The sequence below is a fragment of the Oryctolagus cuniculus genome, chromosome 4 (assembly GCF_051225735.1).
Source record: "Oryctolagus cuniculus isolate XC-2025 breed Fujian yellow rabbit chromosome 4, ASM5122573v1, whole genome shotgun sequence".
Taxonomy (NCBI): Eukaryota; Metazoa; Chordata; class Mammalia; order Lagomorpha; family Leporidae; genus Oryctolagus; species Oryctolagus cuniculus.
In genome coordinates, this window is record NC_142870.1 from 76,087,002 (window position 1) to 76,105,027 (window position 18,026).

At 41.7% G+C, this 18,026-nt stretch overlaps 1 protein-coding gene across 1 annotated transcript; it reads right to left on the reverse strand.

Moving 5' to 3' along the window:
* Positions 1–1,543: 1,543 nt before the first annotated feature.
* On the reverse strand, positions 1,544–8,031 carry COX17 (cytochrome c oxidase copper chaperone COX17). The gene is made up of 3 exons (XM_002716664.6): positions 7,834–8,031; positions 5,777–5,864; positions 1,544–1,662 (listed from the first exon to the last, which is right to left on the reverse strand). Exons 1-2 carry the CDS (start codon positions 7,938–7,940, stop codon positions 5,780–5,782), a joined length of 192 nt encoding a protein of 63 aa, XP_002716710.1. The 5' UTR covers positions 7,941–8,031; the 3' UTR covers positions 1,544–1,662; positions 5,777–5,779.
* Positions 8,032–18,026: the final 9,995 nt, after the last annotated feature.

The following is an 18,026-nucleotide window of genomic DNA, read 5'->3' on the forward strand; positions in this document are numbered from 1 at the left end:
ATCCTATTCATCTTTTTCCTTTTCTCACACTTGTTGAATGGGTCAATGTACAAACAATATATAATGGAAAAAAAACCATAATGGGTTAAATTATGGTAAGCCGGACAACAGTCAATACTAATAACATTGTAGTACTATGCTCACTGTTGGTAAAATATATCAAGGGGAAAAAGCAAGTAACATTATAATCTCATCAAAAAATGTAACCTAGAAAAATGAGCTCCTCTTGATTTAAAAAATTATAATACATAGGAAAAGTCTGGAACACCACATATAAAACAGTTAACACTAGGTGACAAGGTTATGGATTTGTGTTTTTTATAGTCCCAGGACATATTCAGAGTCTGGATAACCACTTGCTAAGAATCTCTCTATTATGTGATAAGTTGATTCATATTTGTCTTAGAAGTTCAAGATTCTGTTCTTTACCCAGAAGATTTTTCTATAAACTATCAAGTGCTTACTAAAAGTATTATATATCCAAATGGATATTCAAGTAAAAGTATGAACACAGAATCAGAGAACTAGAGAATGTCTAAACAATACTAAGTGCTAGATACTGTGCCAAAGGCTGTAAATAAATCACTGTAATTAGCACTTACAATCTTGTTAATTAGTACTATCTCTATCCTTGTTCATCTTTTTTTCAAGTAAGAACAGATACCAGGAAGTGTTTCTGATTCCACTCAGCCAGCTACTGAACCTAAGTGTGAAAGCCAGACTCTTAAATAGGAAGGAATCATAAGAAATCATTTAATTCAGCTTTTATTTTATAGAGAAGGCAATTTTCCCATCATACAATAACACATGAACAGTATACATCCTCAGTATCTTTTGTCCTTGGGATTTTAAATTCAGTGTACTTAAAGGCACAATAGGATCAACTGTTTCATTAGACCATAAGCAACTAAGAAGACCACAAGGTTACTTCCCACACTAAAAGAACTGCACTCTGTCCCACCAGGTATCATTATAGGATAGCATGAGCTACTTAATTAATTATTGGAATCAATCCAGCCTCTAACTTCAACTATTTGTCCTCCAGGCACTAAACTTACAATCTGGTCTATCCTAAAGCGTAACTAGCTATATACAGATTAGTTACACAAACAGCTAAGGTCTTCTAAGCCAAATCACCCTACTCTGGTCCAAAATCTAAACAAAATTTTCAAAATGACAAAACTAGTCTTAAAAAAATGGCTTCAAAATTCAAGACAGTCTTGTCTAGTTCTTTCCCTTATGAAAACTAAACATGAAAAACAAAATGTGAGTCTTGAATTAGATGATATGGCCAGCACATTCATTCTCAATTGGTAGAGGGTTATTTATTCCTACTTCCATGCACCTAATTGTGGAGGTTTCATCAGGTGAGACCTGCCTCTGGTTTCTCTCCACCACAAACATCCAAAGTTTCCAGAATGACACAGTAACAAGAACATAAGAAACTCATGTTAGAAGATTTGCTGCTATATGCTTTAAGACACACACACATCAAACAGCAATATGAGCATGTGAGGTACACAAAAAGAAACACACCTGAAGATTTTTTATATTTTCCTTTTTTTAATAAATTATAAATACTTTTTCTAAAGCTCACTAAGGAACTTCCAAAATTATTTATTCTTCATTCTTCAGGGATTATTCATTCACAGAGCAGATCACCTGCAAAAAAAAAATACTCATTTTAGAAAGTCAGGTTTCCAACATCTAATAGACCCATGGAGTTAGGGAATGAAAATCACTAGATAAAAGCACCTTGATTAAGTGTTATTAACCAACTGCCACAGTTTTTCTCACAAAATCAAAGAACTTCATTTTTAAATTCTAGTTTTGCCTAACTAAAACATCATTAAAACTGTTCAAGGCATTACAGTGTTTAATGTTTAGACATTCTGAAATAAAAATAATACTCATAAATAAGTTTCTATATACATAGATATCTTTATCTTCTCAAAAATATCTTCCAAAAAAGGCTATGGCAGTTTATTTTTACAGATACTCAAGAGAAGAGACTTGCAAACTCCTCTCTTGGCTGATTTAAGTATGTTTGGCTAAGATCCACAAATTAGAAGACAGAAGGTCAGCTCAGTACACAAGATACTTCCTGTGGAAAGTTACTCACTTAATCACAAGGGCAAAATAAGGGCAACCATGTAAAAATCCATTTTGAAAGATCAGAAAGGGAGTGTTGCATGGGTGGGGCTGCTGGTCCTGTAGGTCTGTAGGTCTGTACAAGGTTTCTCTCCACACACCTTACACTCTCCCTCCCCCAGCCTCTTGCTCACAACAAACACTACAGAGATCATTCAACTGGGCTAGTCAACTCTTCAAGTCTTATGAAAATACTTTCTCCCCATCTAGCCCTCCCCTTCATTTGGTTTACATAAGAAGATAAGCTTCATAAAGATACAAACATCCAAACTGTCTTTTTCTAAATCTGGGCAGGAAAGATAACCAAAAATGAAGCCACTCAGCATTTCAATGACAGCAGCCCACCCCATGAAAGCCCCTGGATGTCAACTTGGTTGTTATCTCTGGGTGTAAAGTCTTTGACAGAAAGGGTCAACTTTCTCATCTTGGCATTTCCCAGGGTCTTAATACCTACTGAAGGAATAAATGTTTGAATGGCAGAAATGAGCTTTTTGTCAGGACCACATTTTCACACATAAATAGTTGCTTATTTTTATGTGTGAAATCAGCATATTTTAAAAATCCAAGTATTGAGTTTAAAGTTAATAAATACTGAGTATCACTACTTTCAGTGCTAGTCCTTTAATTTCTTTCAGTAACATTAGCCTCCACACTGGGTTCTCCAGGTTTCTTCTGACTACTGAAGGCAGAAAAATACTATGTGCCCTTTGCCTCCTTTTATATATATAGTTATTAATCTTTTCTTAACTAGGACTCTAGCCAGGTACTCCCATATGGGAGTTAGGTAACCCAACAGGCATCCTAACTGCTGCACCAAAGACCAGCTGCATCCTCCTCATACTTTCGTCAGGTTCTGGGTCCATCCACTTTCTCTTTCAGTGGTACAGTCGTAAGATAGAAAAAACTGTCTAGAATTACCACTATTGTACCTGTTTTCCCTTTGTAGTTTTTAAGTCTCTGCCTTTGCCACTATAATTTGTTTTTAACATGATCACTACTACTATTCATTCTTTAGCTTAAACAAATAGCTATTAAAGAGAGGCTCACTTGAAAATCATCTAGGAGCATCTGAGTCAACAAATACAGAGTGAGGCCCAGGCTTGTGCATTCTATAAAATGTTCCTCAAGTGACTGTGAAGTACGACCTCTGTGTAAGAACTACTGGCTGAACACAGTCTACTTTTATATGAAGTATAGAACATGTATAATAGATTTACTCTTAATCAACTGAGTTCAAGGTACAATCAAGATCTACTTTGCAGAACACTAGAGCACTAGGGAAACCACAGTTCATGATAATGTATTATATTCTGAATAAACAACTGAAGAGAGGAGCTGTGTCTATGTGTCGAAGCAGTGCATTGTACCCCATGAAAATGTACCAATATTGCACATTAATAAAAAATATTAAAAATTTTTAAAAAATTTCTCCATTTATTGAGGAATAACATTACAATCTAAATCTTGAATGCAGAAACTCTGATGATCACTGCTATGAAGGATGCACTCTCCCTTAAATTTATTTATTTTACAAAACGATTCACCAAGGGATTTATTTAACTATCTAGTCTAAAAGCCATGTAAATGTATTATGTATACATGGTAGTAGATATACTATATAGAGATCATGTGTGCTTTCCTTTTATAAATGAAAAAAGTAATATCCAAAGAGGATTAGTGTTTAATGAAAGTTAAATGTAGCTAAAGTGAAAACCATGCTAAATGAGACATCAGGAGACTCCAAATGAAGCCACAGGTCTCCAGACTACACTGTTTTCCTCTATGGTCATACATTTATCAGCTTGTGGCCAAGCCCTTATCCCTTCTCTTTCATACCTCACTGAAGACAATTAACTGGCCATACATGAAATTCCAAAGAGGCAGGAGAGAGGTGAAAGGGAAAGAAGCCAGGCTCTCTATTACTTTTACACTGGTATGTGGCTTCACATTATCGCTTGGCTATTAATAAGTTAAAAGTGGCAGTGTGGTGCATATATTCAGGGAGGGACATAGCAGGAAAGTCTGCCTGGAGACCAAGGCTCCAGTTCTGAGCCTGCTTAACCCACCTTTGTAGCCATTTCATAACTACAAGCTTTAGTTTCCTTAATTAGTCATCCATTTAATTAATAATACTCTATTGAGCACCTAGTATGTGCCAAGTACTGTGAAAATTATAAGGGATATGACATTGAGCCATACAGAAAATCATTACTTTCTCAGTTTACATTCTAGTTGGAGTGAAGCAAGCAGATACAAAAACCGATGATACACAGGTGATGGAGTTTAAGAGTAGCCACTAGCTACTTGTAGCTTTAAAACGCTTTAAAATTAGTAATTCAGGGGGCCAGCAGTGTGGCGTAGCTGGTAAGGCCACCGACTGCAGTGCCAGCATCCCATATGGGCGCTGGTTCGAGTCCCGGCTGCTATACTTCCAATCCAGCTCTCTGCTATGGCCTGGGAAAGCAATAGAAGATGGCCCAAGTCCTTGGGCCCCTGCACCTGTGTGGGAGACCCGGAAGAAGCTCCTGGCTCCTGACTTCGCATCGGCACAGTTCTGGCCGTTGTGACCAACTGGGGAATGAACCAGCAGATGGAAGACCTCTCTCTTTCTCTCTCTCTGCCTCTCCTTCTCTCTCTGTGTAACTCTGACTTTCAAATAAATACATAAATCTTTAAAAAAAAAATCAGTTCCTCAGTCTCACTAGCCAAGCAGCTACCACACTGGAACAGTGCAGATACAGAACATTTCCATCATCACAGAACATTATATTGGACAGTACTAAAAAGGAATGAGGGGAAAGGGATGCCAGTTTACAGGAGGAGGTGTAGAGGGAGGGGATAACAAGTTTTTTTTTTAATTGGATAAGTACATACCTTCTTTGTAATTTATTAAGAGGTAAGATTATTCATAAGATGCAAATTATGAATGGAATGTAAAAAAAAAAAATCCAGAACAATTCCCATGAAAGTCGACCAAAGGGATCCATAAGTGAAAAAACAGAACATCCATTCTTTGTGAATAGAGACCTGAATGAAGTGGGGGAGTGACCTAAGTCAATAAATACAGAAAGAGCTTCCAAAGAAAAGAAAATAATTTATTTGTGGTATTACTGGATACACATCACTTAAGGTCCCTTTAAGCATAAAAATTTGGATTCAAAGTTCAAAAATGGTGTGGAGTTCAGTTTTATGAGAATGATGCATGGTACAAAAGAAACAGCCACAGTCCCCTTTCCCTCTCGCAGACAGCAGGACTTCCCTTTGTTACCTACTTCCTACTGAAAATACTGAATACTGCAACACTGGAGACGAGAAACAGAGAACATTTTCCTTTCAGTTCCTTTAAGCTGGACAATGAAACATTTTGAACTTACTACGGCTGTCGACTGTTGGTCCTACTGAATCCAAAAGCTTTTTGTCAAACCTCTTCTTGAAAGCTAGATTCTCCCCTTCCTAAATCCAATAAATGCCTCCCAATTTGTCAGCAACATCTGCTCCTATACTGAGAGCTGTGGTTTTTTAGTGATATTTAAGCATATTACCCTTAACCAGGTGAACTACCTCTGAGAGCACGTTGCCCAATGGTTGCTAAATCTGTAAAGCAATAGAGAAACAGTAAGCTCACCGTTTATATCTTAAATCCCAGGGCTCTCATGCATTCCTTGTGGGCCTCAATTAGATGTCCACAGTGCTCTTCTCCTTTCTCGATGATGCTATAAACAAAATGTACTTGTCACATAACCAAGTAGGCATTAAACACAATAAATAAGCATGCAGTATGGGGAGTGAGGCAGAACAAGGATAGGATGGAACACAACAATTTAAAACGCTATAGAGCAAAACAGCTTTGTTTTTATTTGATATTGTTATTGCTTCCACACCTTCCAAGATGTTCCACAGGTAAGTAGGTTTAGGGGGAGTCTGATGAGAAGAAATACTTAGACATATCAAATATTGCTTCTAGTCCAAGGAGTAACACTGCTATATAATGAAATAAGCTGAATGAATACCATATTTATCCTAAATGAAGAGCACAAAGTAAAGACTAAAATCACACAGCTTTATTTCTAGGATCTGAAAATGCAAATTTTAGAAAATAATCAGCTATGCAAATGTAATTTTAGGGGCCTGCATAGCGGCATTGTGAGTTAAGCCACCACCTGCAATGCCGGCATCCCACATGGGTGCTGGTTCGAGTCCAGGACGCTTCACTTCCAGTCCAGCTCCCTGCTGATGCACCTGAGAAAGCAGCAAAGGACGGCCCAGGTGCTTGGGCCCCTGCACCCACTATGGAGATCTGGAGGAAGCTCCTGGCTATTGAGGCCATTTGCGGAGAGAACCAGCAGATGGAGGATCTTTGTCAATCTGTAATTTTGCCTTTAAAATAAATAAATCTTTCAAAAATATGTAATTTTTGTAAATAATATCAAGCCAAGTTCAAGTATAAGAAAAAACTGATTCCTCACTACAGCTATGTGGGGAAAAGTCACAGTCACCAGAGACAATTCATGCAACAAGAATTTAAAGATGGGAATAGGTTCTTCCCACTCATCCTTCAAAAGCTCAAAAGGCTGCCTTCAAATGAAGTACTGCCAGGGACACGGAGCTCCTTATCAAAGTAACAGCCATATATACTGTGTCAGGCACTTGATGTGGCTTTTATCATTGACTTTTACAGTGACTGTTAGGTAGATATTTTTATTAGGCCTATTTTACAAACACATGAGGCAGAAATATTAAAAAATTTGCTCAAGGTCACCAAGTTGGTGGTTCAGGGTTCAAACCTCGACTCTGGATCCCTGGCTCTTAATCATGATGCTGTACTGTCCACACATTCCGTAAGCACTTACTGCTAACACGGGAGCAATTTCAGTAGGAGACTGCAGCCTTCCAATTCTCTTCACAGTCCTATTTGCAAAGCACCGACTATAATAGAGGCACTGAGCTCCTACCCTCTTGTTACCCCCTGATACCACTTAGGACTTCCCTGCTTTATGAAGACACAAAAGAGCTGGAGGGAGAAGTGCACATTCACAGCACCTGAGGCCTCTGGCTAAAGAGATTTGTTCTACAATAGTGGTTACATAAGACGATAAGGAACAAGACCTTTTGTGTATGGATGATAATTTAAATGCGCTGTTTTGAACCGACAGGCAGGCTGATCATACAGACTGGTTGATTTTTTTTAACTTCGGGTTGCCTTCAAAGGGTTGAAGGTGAACCTTCTGGAACTATAAGCAATGGGTCCAGTGGCCTATTTTTTTCTAGATTTGGGGAGAAAGCCTTAGAAATTACCAGAACACGTTTACTCTTTAATCTTGCCAAATCCTCTAGCATAGGCCTTTCCATGACATAGCAATTACTGGTGTAAGTGGCCATTAACTTTAAGCTCCTTTAAGTCAGTGTCTACCCTTTTCTACAGCTTTGAACCTAAGGCAGTGCTTAACTCCTAACAGAAGGTCAGCAGCCATCTATCGGAAGGAGTGAGGGCGTGAACAGAACCCGGGGCCAATCTAACCTCTCTCTCCTCCATTCGGCGTCCCCTCGCACTGGGCTAAGGGTTCAGTCAACACGTGGCCGACTGCGAAACCTACGGGGCTCTCTACGTCTCTGTGGACCACGGAACAGCAAGGCGAGGGCTAGCGGCAGAGGCACCGGAACCCCTCCCGGCGGCGCACTGACCACGCATCGCGCGCCTTCTTGGTCTCCGGGCAGGCGCAGCAGGGCTTCAGCGGCTTCTTCTCCTGAGGCTCAGACGGGGAAGGGCTTGCGGCCGCCAGACCCGGCATCTTTCTCGCCGAAAGCAGCTAAAACGCAGACACCCTAAACTCGCAGCCTCTGCAGAGCCGATTCGTCCGCAGTCACTTCCGCGGTCGCTCTAAACAGGACAGGAAGTCCCGCCCTCCTCCTCCGGAGCGCCGAGGGATTAAACGACGGCTGCGCAGAAGAGGTGAAATTGAGGTCAGGGGGAGGCTGCTTCCTCGGCGCATGCGCAGAGAAGCCGATTGAAAGGCGAGGAGCTGCTCTTCTGGCGCAGCGACATAAGCTGTCGTCTGCAATGGTGGAGTCCCATTTGGACGGGAGTTCGAGTTCCGGCTGCCCCACTCCGGATCCAGCTCCCTGATAATGCACCTAGGGGAAAGCAGCAGAAAATAATGCAAGTGCTTGGGCTTCCTGCACTCATGTGGGAGATCCAGATGAAGCTCTTGAACCTGGCTTTGGCCTGGTGCAACCGTTGGGAGAGTGAACCAACAAGGGAAGAGCTCTCTGTCTTTCCTTCTCTAACTGCCTTTCAAATAAAATAAGTCTCAAAACAAAACAGAGGTCGCCAAAGGTGTCAACCATCTTGCTAGGATTCACCTAGGATGAGAACAGCAAAACAACTAAGAGAGCTCTCAATCTTTCCACCCGCTACGAATATCGAAACTGAACCCTAAGAGGGTGAAATGACTTGTCTCAGCCAAACAAGAGAAAGCACTAGTGAAAGCCAGCTCCTTTGACTAACACTGGTTTCCCATCTTTTCACTCAGGGTCATCACCTGCCTTCTTCCTGTCCCCTATCTACTGTTGTCCTTGACCATTTTTTTCATAGAGTTAGTTAACAATCAGGCAAAGACATCTGCACAATCCAATCCACAAGTGTTGGGGTTGGGGAGCGGAGAAAGGTCCTCGAAGCCCACATGCCTCTCCTGCCCACCTTGGGTGTTAACTCCTCAGCTGATTTGTGTGTATAACTCCTTGCCAATGGATTTCATTATGAATTGTTCAGTCATGGGTTTGCTGAACATCATTAATAAAATTGAAAAGTACCTCCTGTTTGGTATTTCTTGACTTCAGTTAGGTAAAGTAATAAAGTGGTGCCCACGTTATTTGCAATATGGTAAACATAGTCATTGAATGTTGTCTTGCAGAGAACTAAAGACATTCAGGGAATGAACTTGATTTTTACAGCAGGATTTGGGAGCATTGTTCAATAGCTGCCTGGTAATAGCTGTTTTGGTATTCAAACTTTCAGTATCACCTAACCCATGTTTGTGTCTATGAGTCTATTTCAGCGATTTAGCTTGGAAACTATTGGTGTGTGGGGGATATATAAATATCTAAGACAGTTTAGGGAGTTAAGAGGATTGTGATAAGCTGAATATGCAGATTATAGATCAAAAGATAGAACAGGTTTTCTGCAATTAAGATCTTTTTACCCATTTGTTTTCAGGGGCAACTCTAAGGTTAGTTTTCTTAGTACCTTTTTGTATCAAATTCTCACTTTTTGTTTATTGCTTCTTTGCTTTAGTGAAGAGAGCACAGGTACTGCTGTGACAACTCGCCCTCTCTGTGACTTGTGGCAGGTAAACTAGTATTGCCAAACCTCAGGCAAAAAGGTTGGGTAGCAACCTTGTCTCCGCCGCACACTTCCTTTAACCTGCTGTGTGCATGAAATGAACAAACCCTCAGTTTCCTCCTGAGCACTGTGATGCTTGTACTCTTCAACAACTGCTTCTCCAAGACAGAATATTCTCCTTCCCTTGAGAGAAGGACCAAAGAATGAGTGAATATTTAGTCATTTATTTCCAGCTACTTAATTTGCATCTTGTTTCAGACGGGGACTGCTAACCCACACATGTGGGCTACTTTTTCTTTTAGTTTTTAATTTATGAGCAAGTAAGCTTTAAGGTCAACTTCTGATTTTTTTTTTAATATTATCCTTATTCTTCACTTTTCTTCCCACCCTGAATGTCTTTAGACTTGTGAGATGGCCTACATTTGGCATTAAAGGAAGAGTAGGAATACACACATGAAATTTATTGTTTCCTGTTCTACCTCATGAAAAATCTAAATAACCTACTTTTTTTTTTTTTTTTTTTTTTTTTTTGACAGGCAGAGAGGCAGAGTGGACAGTGAGAGAGAGACGGAGAGAAAGGTCTTCCTTTTTGCCGTTGGTTCACCCTCCAATGGCCACCGCAGCCGGTGCGCTGCGGCCGGCGCACCGTGCTGATCCGAAGCCAGGAGCCAGGTGCTTCTCCTGGTCTCCCATGCGGGTGCAGGGCCCAAGGACTTGGGCCATCCTCCACTGCACTTCCGGGCCACAGCAGAGAGCTGGCCTGGAAGAGGGGCAACCGGGACAGAATCCGGCGCCCCGACCGGGACTAGAACCCAGTGTGCCAGCGCCGCAGGCGGAGGATTAGCCTAGTGAGCCGCAGCACCGGCCAAAATAACCTACTTTCCTCAGGGAAAATACAACAATTCTTGAGAGCTGTCATTAGAGATAATTAAATTGAACTAGGTGGGCATATGGGACCAAGTAAAAGATGGGATTCAACAATTTGTTTTACAGAGGTAACTAAGGTTAGTTTGCTTGGTATGTTTCAGATCAACTTCTCAATTCTGATTTTAACCAGCAATACTCGACTCTTTTAAGTGGAGTTGGTACTCTATGGTATTGCTACAATTGCTAAATTAATAGGCAGCAGGACTTGAAATGGTGACTTTGGTGGACATTTAAAAAAATATCTGACATTCTCTTTAAAAAAAAAAAAAAGATTTATTTATTTATTTACTTGAAAGTCAGAGTTACACACAGAGAGAAAGAGAGGCAGAGAGAGAGAGAGGTCTTCCATCCACTGGTTCACTCCCCAATTGGCCGCAACGGCTGGAGCTGGGCCAAGAGCTTCTTCCGGGTCTCCCAAGTGGGTACAGGGGCCATCTTCTACTGCTTTCCCAAGCAATGGCAGAGAGCTGGATTGGAAGTGCAGCAGCCAGGACACAAACTGGCGCCTATATGGGAATGCCAGCACTGCAGGGGGTGGCTTTACCATGAGTCACCACCGTGCCAGCCCCCAACATTCTCTTTAAAATTATTTATTGATTTGAAAGGCAGAGAGAGAGAGAGAGATCTTGTTCCTCTGGTTTACCCCCAAATGCTTACAACATTACAACAGCTGAGGCTGGGCCAGACCAGAGCTGGGAGCCAGGAACTCCATCCAGGACTCTCACATGGTTGAACCATCACTTGCTGCCTTCTAGGGTACATATTAGAAGGAAGCTGCAATCAGGAGCAGAGCCAGGACTCAGACCCAGGCACTCCAAGAGGGGATGTGGGTGTCCCAGCTGGCATCTTAACCACCAAGCTAAAGGTACTAAATGAGAACATTAGCTACCAATGGCACCAAACAGCCATTTTATGAATAAAGTAACAGCCCTGGCAATATAACAAGGAACAACTAAGGAAATACTTTGTAAAATCTTCCACGATAAAGGTATTTTTAGGGACTGGTGTGGTGGCATAGTGGGTTCAGCCACTTCCTGCCATGTTGGCATTCCATGTGGACACAAGTTCAAAACCCAGCTGCTTCAGTTTTGATCCAGTTCCCTGCTAATGTGCCTGGGAAAGCAGCAGAAGATGGCCCAAGTCCTTGGACCCTTGTCACCCCTGTGGGATACCCCAGTGAATTTCCTACTCTTGAATTTGGCCTGGCCCAACACTGCTCATTGCAGCCCTTTGGGGAGCGAACCAGTGGATAGAGGATGTCTCTCTCTTTATCTCTCCCTATCTGTCTGTAAATTTACCTTTCAAAAGAAATAAATCTTTTTTAAAAAGGATTTTAACCATTTTTTCATTTTTCATGCCTAACTGAACCCAAGTGTAGAGACTTGACCAAGTTAAGCATGCGCAGCTGGAGTTAGTGGGGCAGGGGTGACACCATATGTTGAGAGAAAAGAATTACAGGTCTAAATTCTCCTCTGTAGTTACTAGGTGGTAGACTTCAGATAGTCTAACAAAAGCAAGCAAGGTGATTTTTGCATATGACTCACGGGTCTGCCTCTGTCAAAAGGACTTTTCAGTTTTGAATTGATAAATAAGTTCTGTACAGTTTTTATAGTTTTCCAAATATTCTGAAGAATTTGAGATTTTACTCTAGTTCCCAGCCATCAAACTTCTGAGTTACAGATGAAAAATAGTTTATTACAACACAAACAGGAGAACATCAGTATTTTTTTTTGTTGGTTCCCTGAACCTCAGTTCCCACAGGATGATGTGAAGAAAGCTAAACGGGAAGAGATGGTGAGTTTTTAAAAACCCAAATCTTGGGGCCAGCACTGTGGTACAGCAGGTGAGGCTGTTGCCTGCAGAGCCCGCAACCCATATGGATGCCAGTTTGAGTCCTGGATGCTCCACTTCCAGTCCAGCTCCCTGCTGATATGCCTGGGAAGGCAGCAGAGGGTGGCCCAAGTGCTTAAATTTTATTAATTGGAATTTGTCTTCATTATCAAAGTTTCTTTTATACAAGTAAACTAAATGATGCAGAACCCAATTTCATAAAGGTCATGTATTAATCATTTACCATTGTTACTAGGGAGTGAATATATGTGTCCTTACAAAATTCAGATTCTGAAACTCTACTCCCCAAAGTATGGCATTTGAAAATGGGGCCTTTGAAAGGTAATTATATTTAGATGAGGTCATGAGGCTGGAGCCCCCAGCATAGGATAATTGCCCTTTAAGAAGAGGAAGAGTTCAGACATCACTATTATCTTAGGGGACACAGCAGGAAGGTAGCTATACAAGGTCTAGAACATTCACCAGGAATAGAATTGGACTATCTTAGACGGCCCAGCCTCCAGAACTGTGGGAAATAAATATCTGTTGTTTAAGCCACCCAGTCTTTAGTATTTTGTGGTAACAACTCAAGGAGAGTTAAGATTGCTGAGTAACACTAATACCACAAAACTAATGGCAATATGCATGATCATCTCACGGTTTCTTCAGACCAGGAATCTGCTCCTGGCTTAAGGGGCTCCTCTGATTGGAGTCTTCGAAGAATGCAGTCAAGACTTTGGCCAAGATTATGGTCTCCTCTGAGGTTCTTACAAGGGAAATGTACATTTCCAGTCTCACTCAGATGCTTGGCAGAAGTTGCAGATTCAGGGCTTTGGTTTCTAGCTGACTGTAAGTTGGCATTTGTTCTCAGCTCCTAGAGGCCACCTGTAGTTCCTTGTCACATACGGTTCCCCAACATGGTTAATTGCTTCCTCAAAGCCAACAAAGGACAGAAAGAGAGAGAGAGAAAGAGAGAGAGAGACCCAGTAAAATGGGCATTACAGTCTTATGTATTAGAATCACATAACTGTGTACATATATCCCATCATTTGATTAATAGCAAATTCTATTGATTAATAGCAAATCACAATGCTCAAAATCAAATAAAAGCATGAACCACCAGGAGGCTGAGTTCCTGGGGCCACCATAAATGTCTGTCCACTACCAGCTGATTATCTAAAAATACAGACCTAAAACAGAGATTGCATGGAATATATCCACAAATGAAGGGGAGCTGATAAATGAGACAGAGATGAGACCATTCACATGTGTGTCCTTGCCTTTAATTAGGGAGAAATGGTATCTAACATTTTGAAGGCACTTACTATCTACCATATTCCTTTACAAGTCTTTTGTGGGTATTATCTCCTATAATCTTCCCTGAGACTACTGTAATATGTCACCTTTTTAGTAATGAGGAACCAGATGCACATGGATACTAAATGATTAACTAAGGAACATACAAATTTTAAGTTTTAGAACAGGATTCAAATCTAGGAAATCTGATTTCAAAACTCACACAGGGCCGGTGTCTGGTCTAGTAGTTAGGGTGTCCACAGTCCTTACTGGAGTGCCTGGGTTTGAGTCCTGGCTCTGCTCTCGATTCCAGCTTCCTACTAATGCACACCCTGGGAGGAGGCCGTGCTGATGGCTCAAATGATTAGAATCCTGCCATCCTGATTGGATACCTGGATTGAATTTCCAGTGCCTGGCTTTAGCCTGGCCCAGCCCTGGCCATTACAGGCATTTGGGGAGTGAACTCAGTGGGTAGGAGCTATCTCTCTCTCTCCCCACCTTCCTCCATTAAAATCAATACATTTTTTAAAAGTTCATACAGTTAATACTGTCCTAGTATTTTACTCAGAATGTATTGCATTTGACTAACCAATGCGCACTTGGTATGGAACATCCTAGAGATCATGGAGATATGAAACTGGCAGTGAGATAGAAGTGAGGACCAATGATGGCAGACAGATGACTGGCCAAAAGGTTAAGCAGATCAGTTCATTCAAATGATTTCTTCTTTAGCACTTGCTTTGTGCCAGCTGCTGACCTAAGAACTGTGGATGGATTCAGGGTGAGTAGCACACTGAGCTCTCTGGTCTCACAAAGTTTACTTCAAGTGGAAGGAAACAAAATAAATAAATAGATTTTTAAAAAGAACATTTCAGTGCTATAAAAATAAATCAAGGCAATATCATAGTGACTCTAGATGTGTTTCTGATGGCAGGAGAAGGGAGGCATTAGCTGTTGGCTACCTCAGATAATTTGTCTGACAGTGGAAATGTCTGTCTGAGGAGATGCCAATCCAGTTGACCTCAAATGATGAGGAGCCAACTGTGAGAAGACAGGGTGTGAGTGAGGAGCATTCTAAGAAGGAAAAACGGAAGGGAGGCGCTGAGAAATGTAGCTCTACCCACAGACAGAGAAATAGACATTAGAACACTGTATTTTGTTTCTGTATCTGCTTTCCTCAGAATCCTATACAAATTTTCTCAGAAGGGTATAAGTATATAAATCACATCTTTAACAGTCATTCCTATTTTAGCCATACATCTGTTCTTTGTTTGCTCATAGATTTTAGTAAACCCTGAAGTCGGCACCCATCATTTAGTAAACACTCAGTGTATTTGTTTAACAAATGTATGGTTTTATACATATGGTAGTCATTTTATTAATGTACTGGGTACTTCAGAGATTTAAAAAAAAAAAAGTGACCATATGCAGTCTTGTGTCTTCAGTGAACTCAACCTTAGGGAGAACAGAGTTGCAAACAATTACTATACACAGTGGTCCACCGTATTGGCGCTATAGCATTCGAAGAACGAACGACATTGTACTCTATTTGGGGACCCTGAAGAAAATGCATAAAGATGGCAAAGTTGGAGCCAAGTGTTGCAGGATGCTTATATTAGTTGGCAGCATTATATTAAAAAAAGTTATTCAGAGGTACTTGTAAAGCAGGGTAAGGCAGATTGTATCTGGGACCAGTGAGATATGCATAAAGACCACTGCAACCAGCTCTTGCAGTGGAGACAGGCTGGGATCAATGCCAAATGCAAGCATGGGTAAGTCGGAACATACAGCCAAGGAGGTCACTGGATGGGAAATTACTAAGAGGGAACATTCAGGGATGAGGGGGATTCTAGCTAAAGGGACCTGACAGTATTCTTCCTGTATATGAGTGTAATCCAATAAATAAAGGATGGGAAGAGGGTAGGCTTTTGTCAGACTGACTTGGCAGGGTTCTTTGCTAAAGTTGGATTTTATAAGAAAGAATATAGAGAAGCCAGCGCTGTGGCAGAGTGTGCTAAGCTTCTGCCTGTGGTATCCGCATCCTATATGGGCATGGGTTCCAGTCCTGGCTGCTCCACTTCTGATCCACCTCTGCTGTGGCCTGGGAAAGCAGCAGCCCCTGTACCAGTGTGGGAGACCTAGAAAAACTCGTATCTCAGCTTCAGATGGGCCCAGCCCTGGCCATTGCAGTCACTTGGGGAGTGAACCAGCAGATGGAAGACCTCTCTGTCTCTCCCCTTCTCTCTACCTCTACCTCTCAAATAAATAAATAAACCTTTAAAAAGAAAGAAAGAACATAGAAAGGTTTAGGAGCCAGACTAAAGTTTAGCTAAGCGAAGAATCTTTGTCGGGGACATAAACAGGAAAAGGCATTTTAGGGAAAGGAGTTTTCTTAAGCAAAAGTTCAGAAGCAACAATGAGTTAAAACCAGGGTGTGTGCCAAAGGAGTCGCAAGGCCAGGGAGCTTATTAGGGAAGTATCTGTGAGTCACATGAAAGTGATGAAGAAGCCAACTCTTTTTTTTTTTTTTTTTTTAAGGACAAGTTCAGCCTACTTTTTTTTTTTTTTAAATTTTTAAAATTTATTTGAACGTCAGAGTTACACAGAGAGAGAAGGAGAGGCAGAGAGAGAGGTCTTCCATCCACTGGTTCACTCCCTAATTGGCTGTGACAGCAGGAGCTGTGCTGATCTGAAGCCAGCAGGCAGCAGCTTCCTCCAGGTCTCCCACGTAGGTGCAGGGGCCCAAGGACTTGGGCCATCTTTTACTGCTTTCCCAGGCCATAGCAGAGAGCTGGATCCGAAGTAGAGCAGCTGGGACTTGAACCGGCACCCATATGGGATGTTGGTACTTAAGGTGGCAGCTTTACCTGCTACGGCACAACGCCGGCCCCAAAAAAGCCAACTCTAAGGGGTGCTACTAGCCTCATGAGATAATTTAAACATCATAAAGAATAATGAACATAACAGATTAAAACATCAGGTATGTAAAAAATGCATGAATTCATAATGATACTAAACAAACAAACAACTTGGTGTGGTTAACATTGGAGTTTGCTCTGGCCCCAACTTATTTCTCTGAAATTTAATAAAGAATCTAGCATTTTAAAAAAAGATTTATTTATTTGAAAGAGTTACACAGAGAGAGGAGTGGCAGAGAGAGAGAAGTCTTCCATCTGCTGGTTCACATCGCAATTGGCTGCAATGGCTGGAGCTTTGCTGATCCTGGATCTGAAGCCGGGAGCCAGCAGCTTCCTCTGGGTCCCCCACATGGGTGCAGGGGCCCAAGGACTTGGGCCATCTTCCACTGCTTTCCCAGGCCATAGCAGAAAGCTGGATCAGAAGTGGAGCAGTCGGGTCTCGAACCAGCGCCCACATGGGATGCCGGCACTCCAGGCCAGGGCGTTTACCCAATGCGCCACAGCACTGGCCCCAAATAATCTAGCATTTATCCAGTCTTTCCTCTACAATGTATTTCAGTAAATCAGTGAGTTGGTTTGAGAAAGCTTTTTCTGTAGAAGAATCCCCAGTAGTAATTATCCAAAGTATTAGAAAATCACTGTTAGCTAAGGTAACAGTGATTAAAAATTTAAAAAAAAATCTTTATCACTTTGCCATGTAGATAAAAGATAAAATAAGGGGCTGGCGCCGCGGCTCACTAGGCTAATCCTCCACCTTGCGGCGCCGGCACACCAGGTTCTAGTCCCGGTCGGGGTGCCAGATTCTGTCTCGGTGCCCCTCTTCCAGGCCAGCTCTCTGCTGTGGCCAGGAAGTGCAGTGGAGGATGGCCCAAGTGCTTGGGCCCTGCACCCCATGGGAGACCAGGAGAAGCACCTCGCTCCTGCCATTGGATCAGCGCGGTGCGCCGGCCACAGCGTGCCAGCCGCAGCGGCCATTGGAGGGTGAACCAACGGCAAAGGAAGACCTTTCTCTCTGTCTCTCTCTCTCACTGTCCACTCTGCCTGTCAAAAATAAAATAAAAAAAAGATAAAATAAGATTATGTTTGAGATTTCTTTTACAAATGGGATGGGGGAGGGAAGGAAAGATGAAACAAGATTGGCAAAATGAAGGTTGAGTGATGGGTTCATTACTAACGCTGGAATCATGTCTGCTGCTCTTTAAATTCTGCCAGGATGGGTTTTGCTGTTGTTTCTTCTCAAAGAAACCTTATATTTAAGGAATACAAACTGCATGCATTTCATACATACAACTTTAGGAATGTAGTGATTCTTCCCACGATACCGCCCTCCCACCCCTTCCCCTCACTCTCCCATTCCCAGTCCCATTCTCTACTGAGATCCATTTTCAATTAACTTAACACACAGAAGACCAACTCTATACTAGGTAAAGAGTTCAACAATTTGCACGAGAAAAAAAAGAAAAAAAAAGAAATTGTTCCTCAATAGTCCAGACAAGGGCTGCTCAAAGTCATTGCACCTCAAAGTTAATTTCACTTTTTTTTTAGAAACTTAATTAACTTTAAAG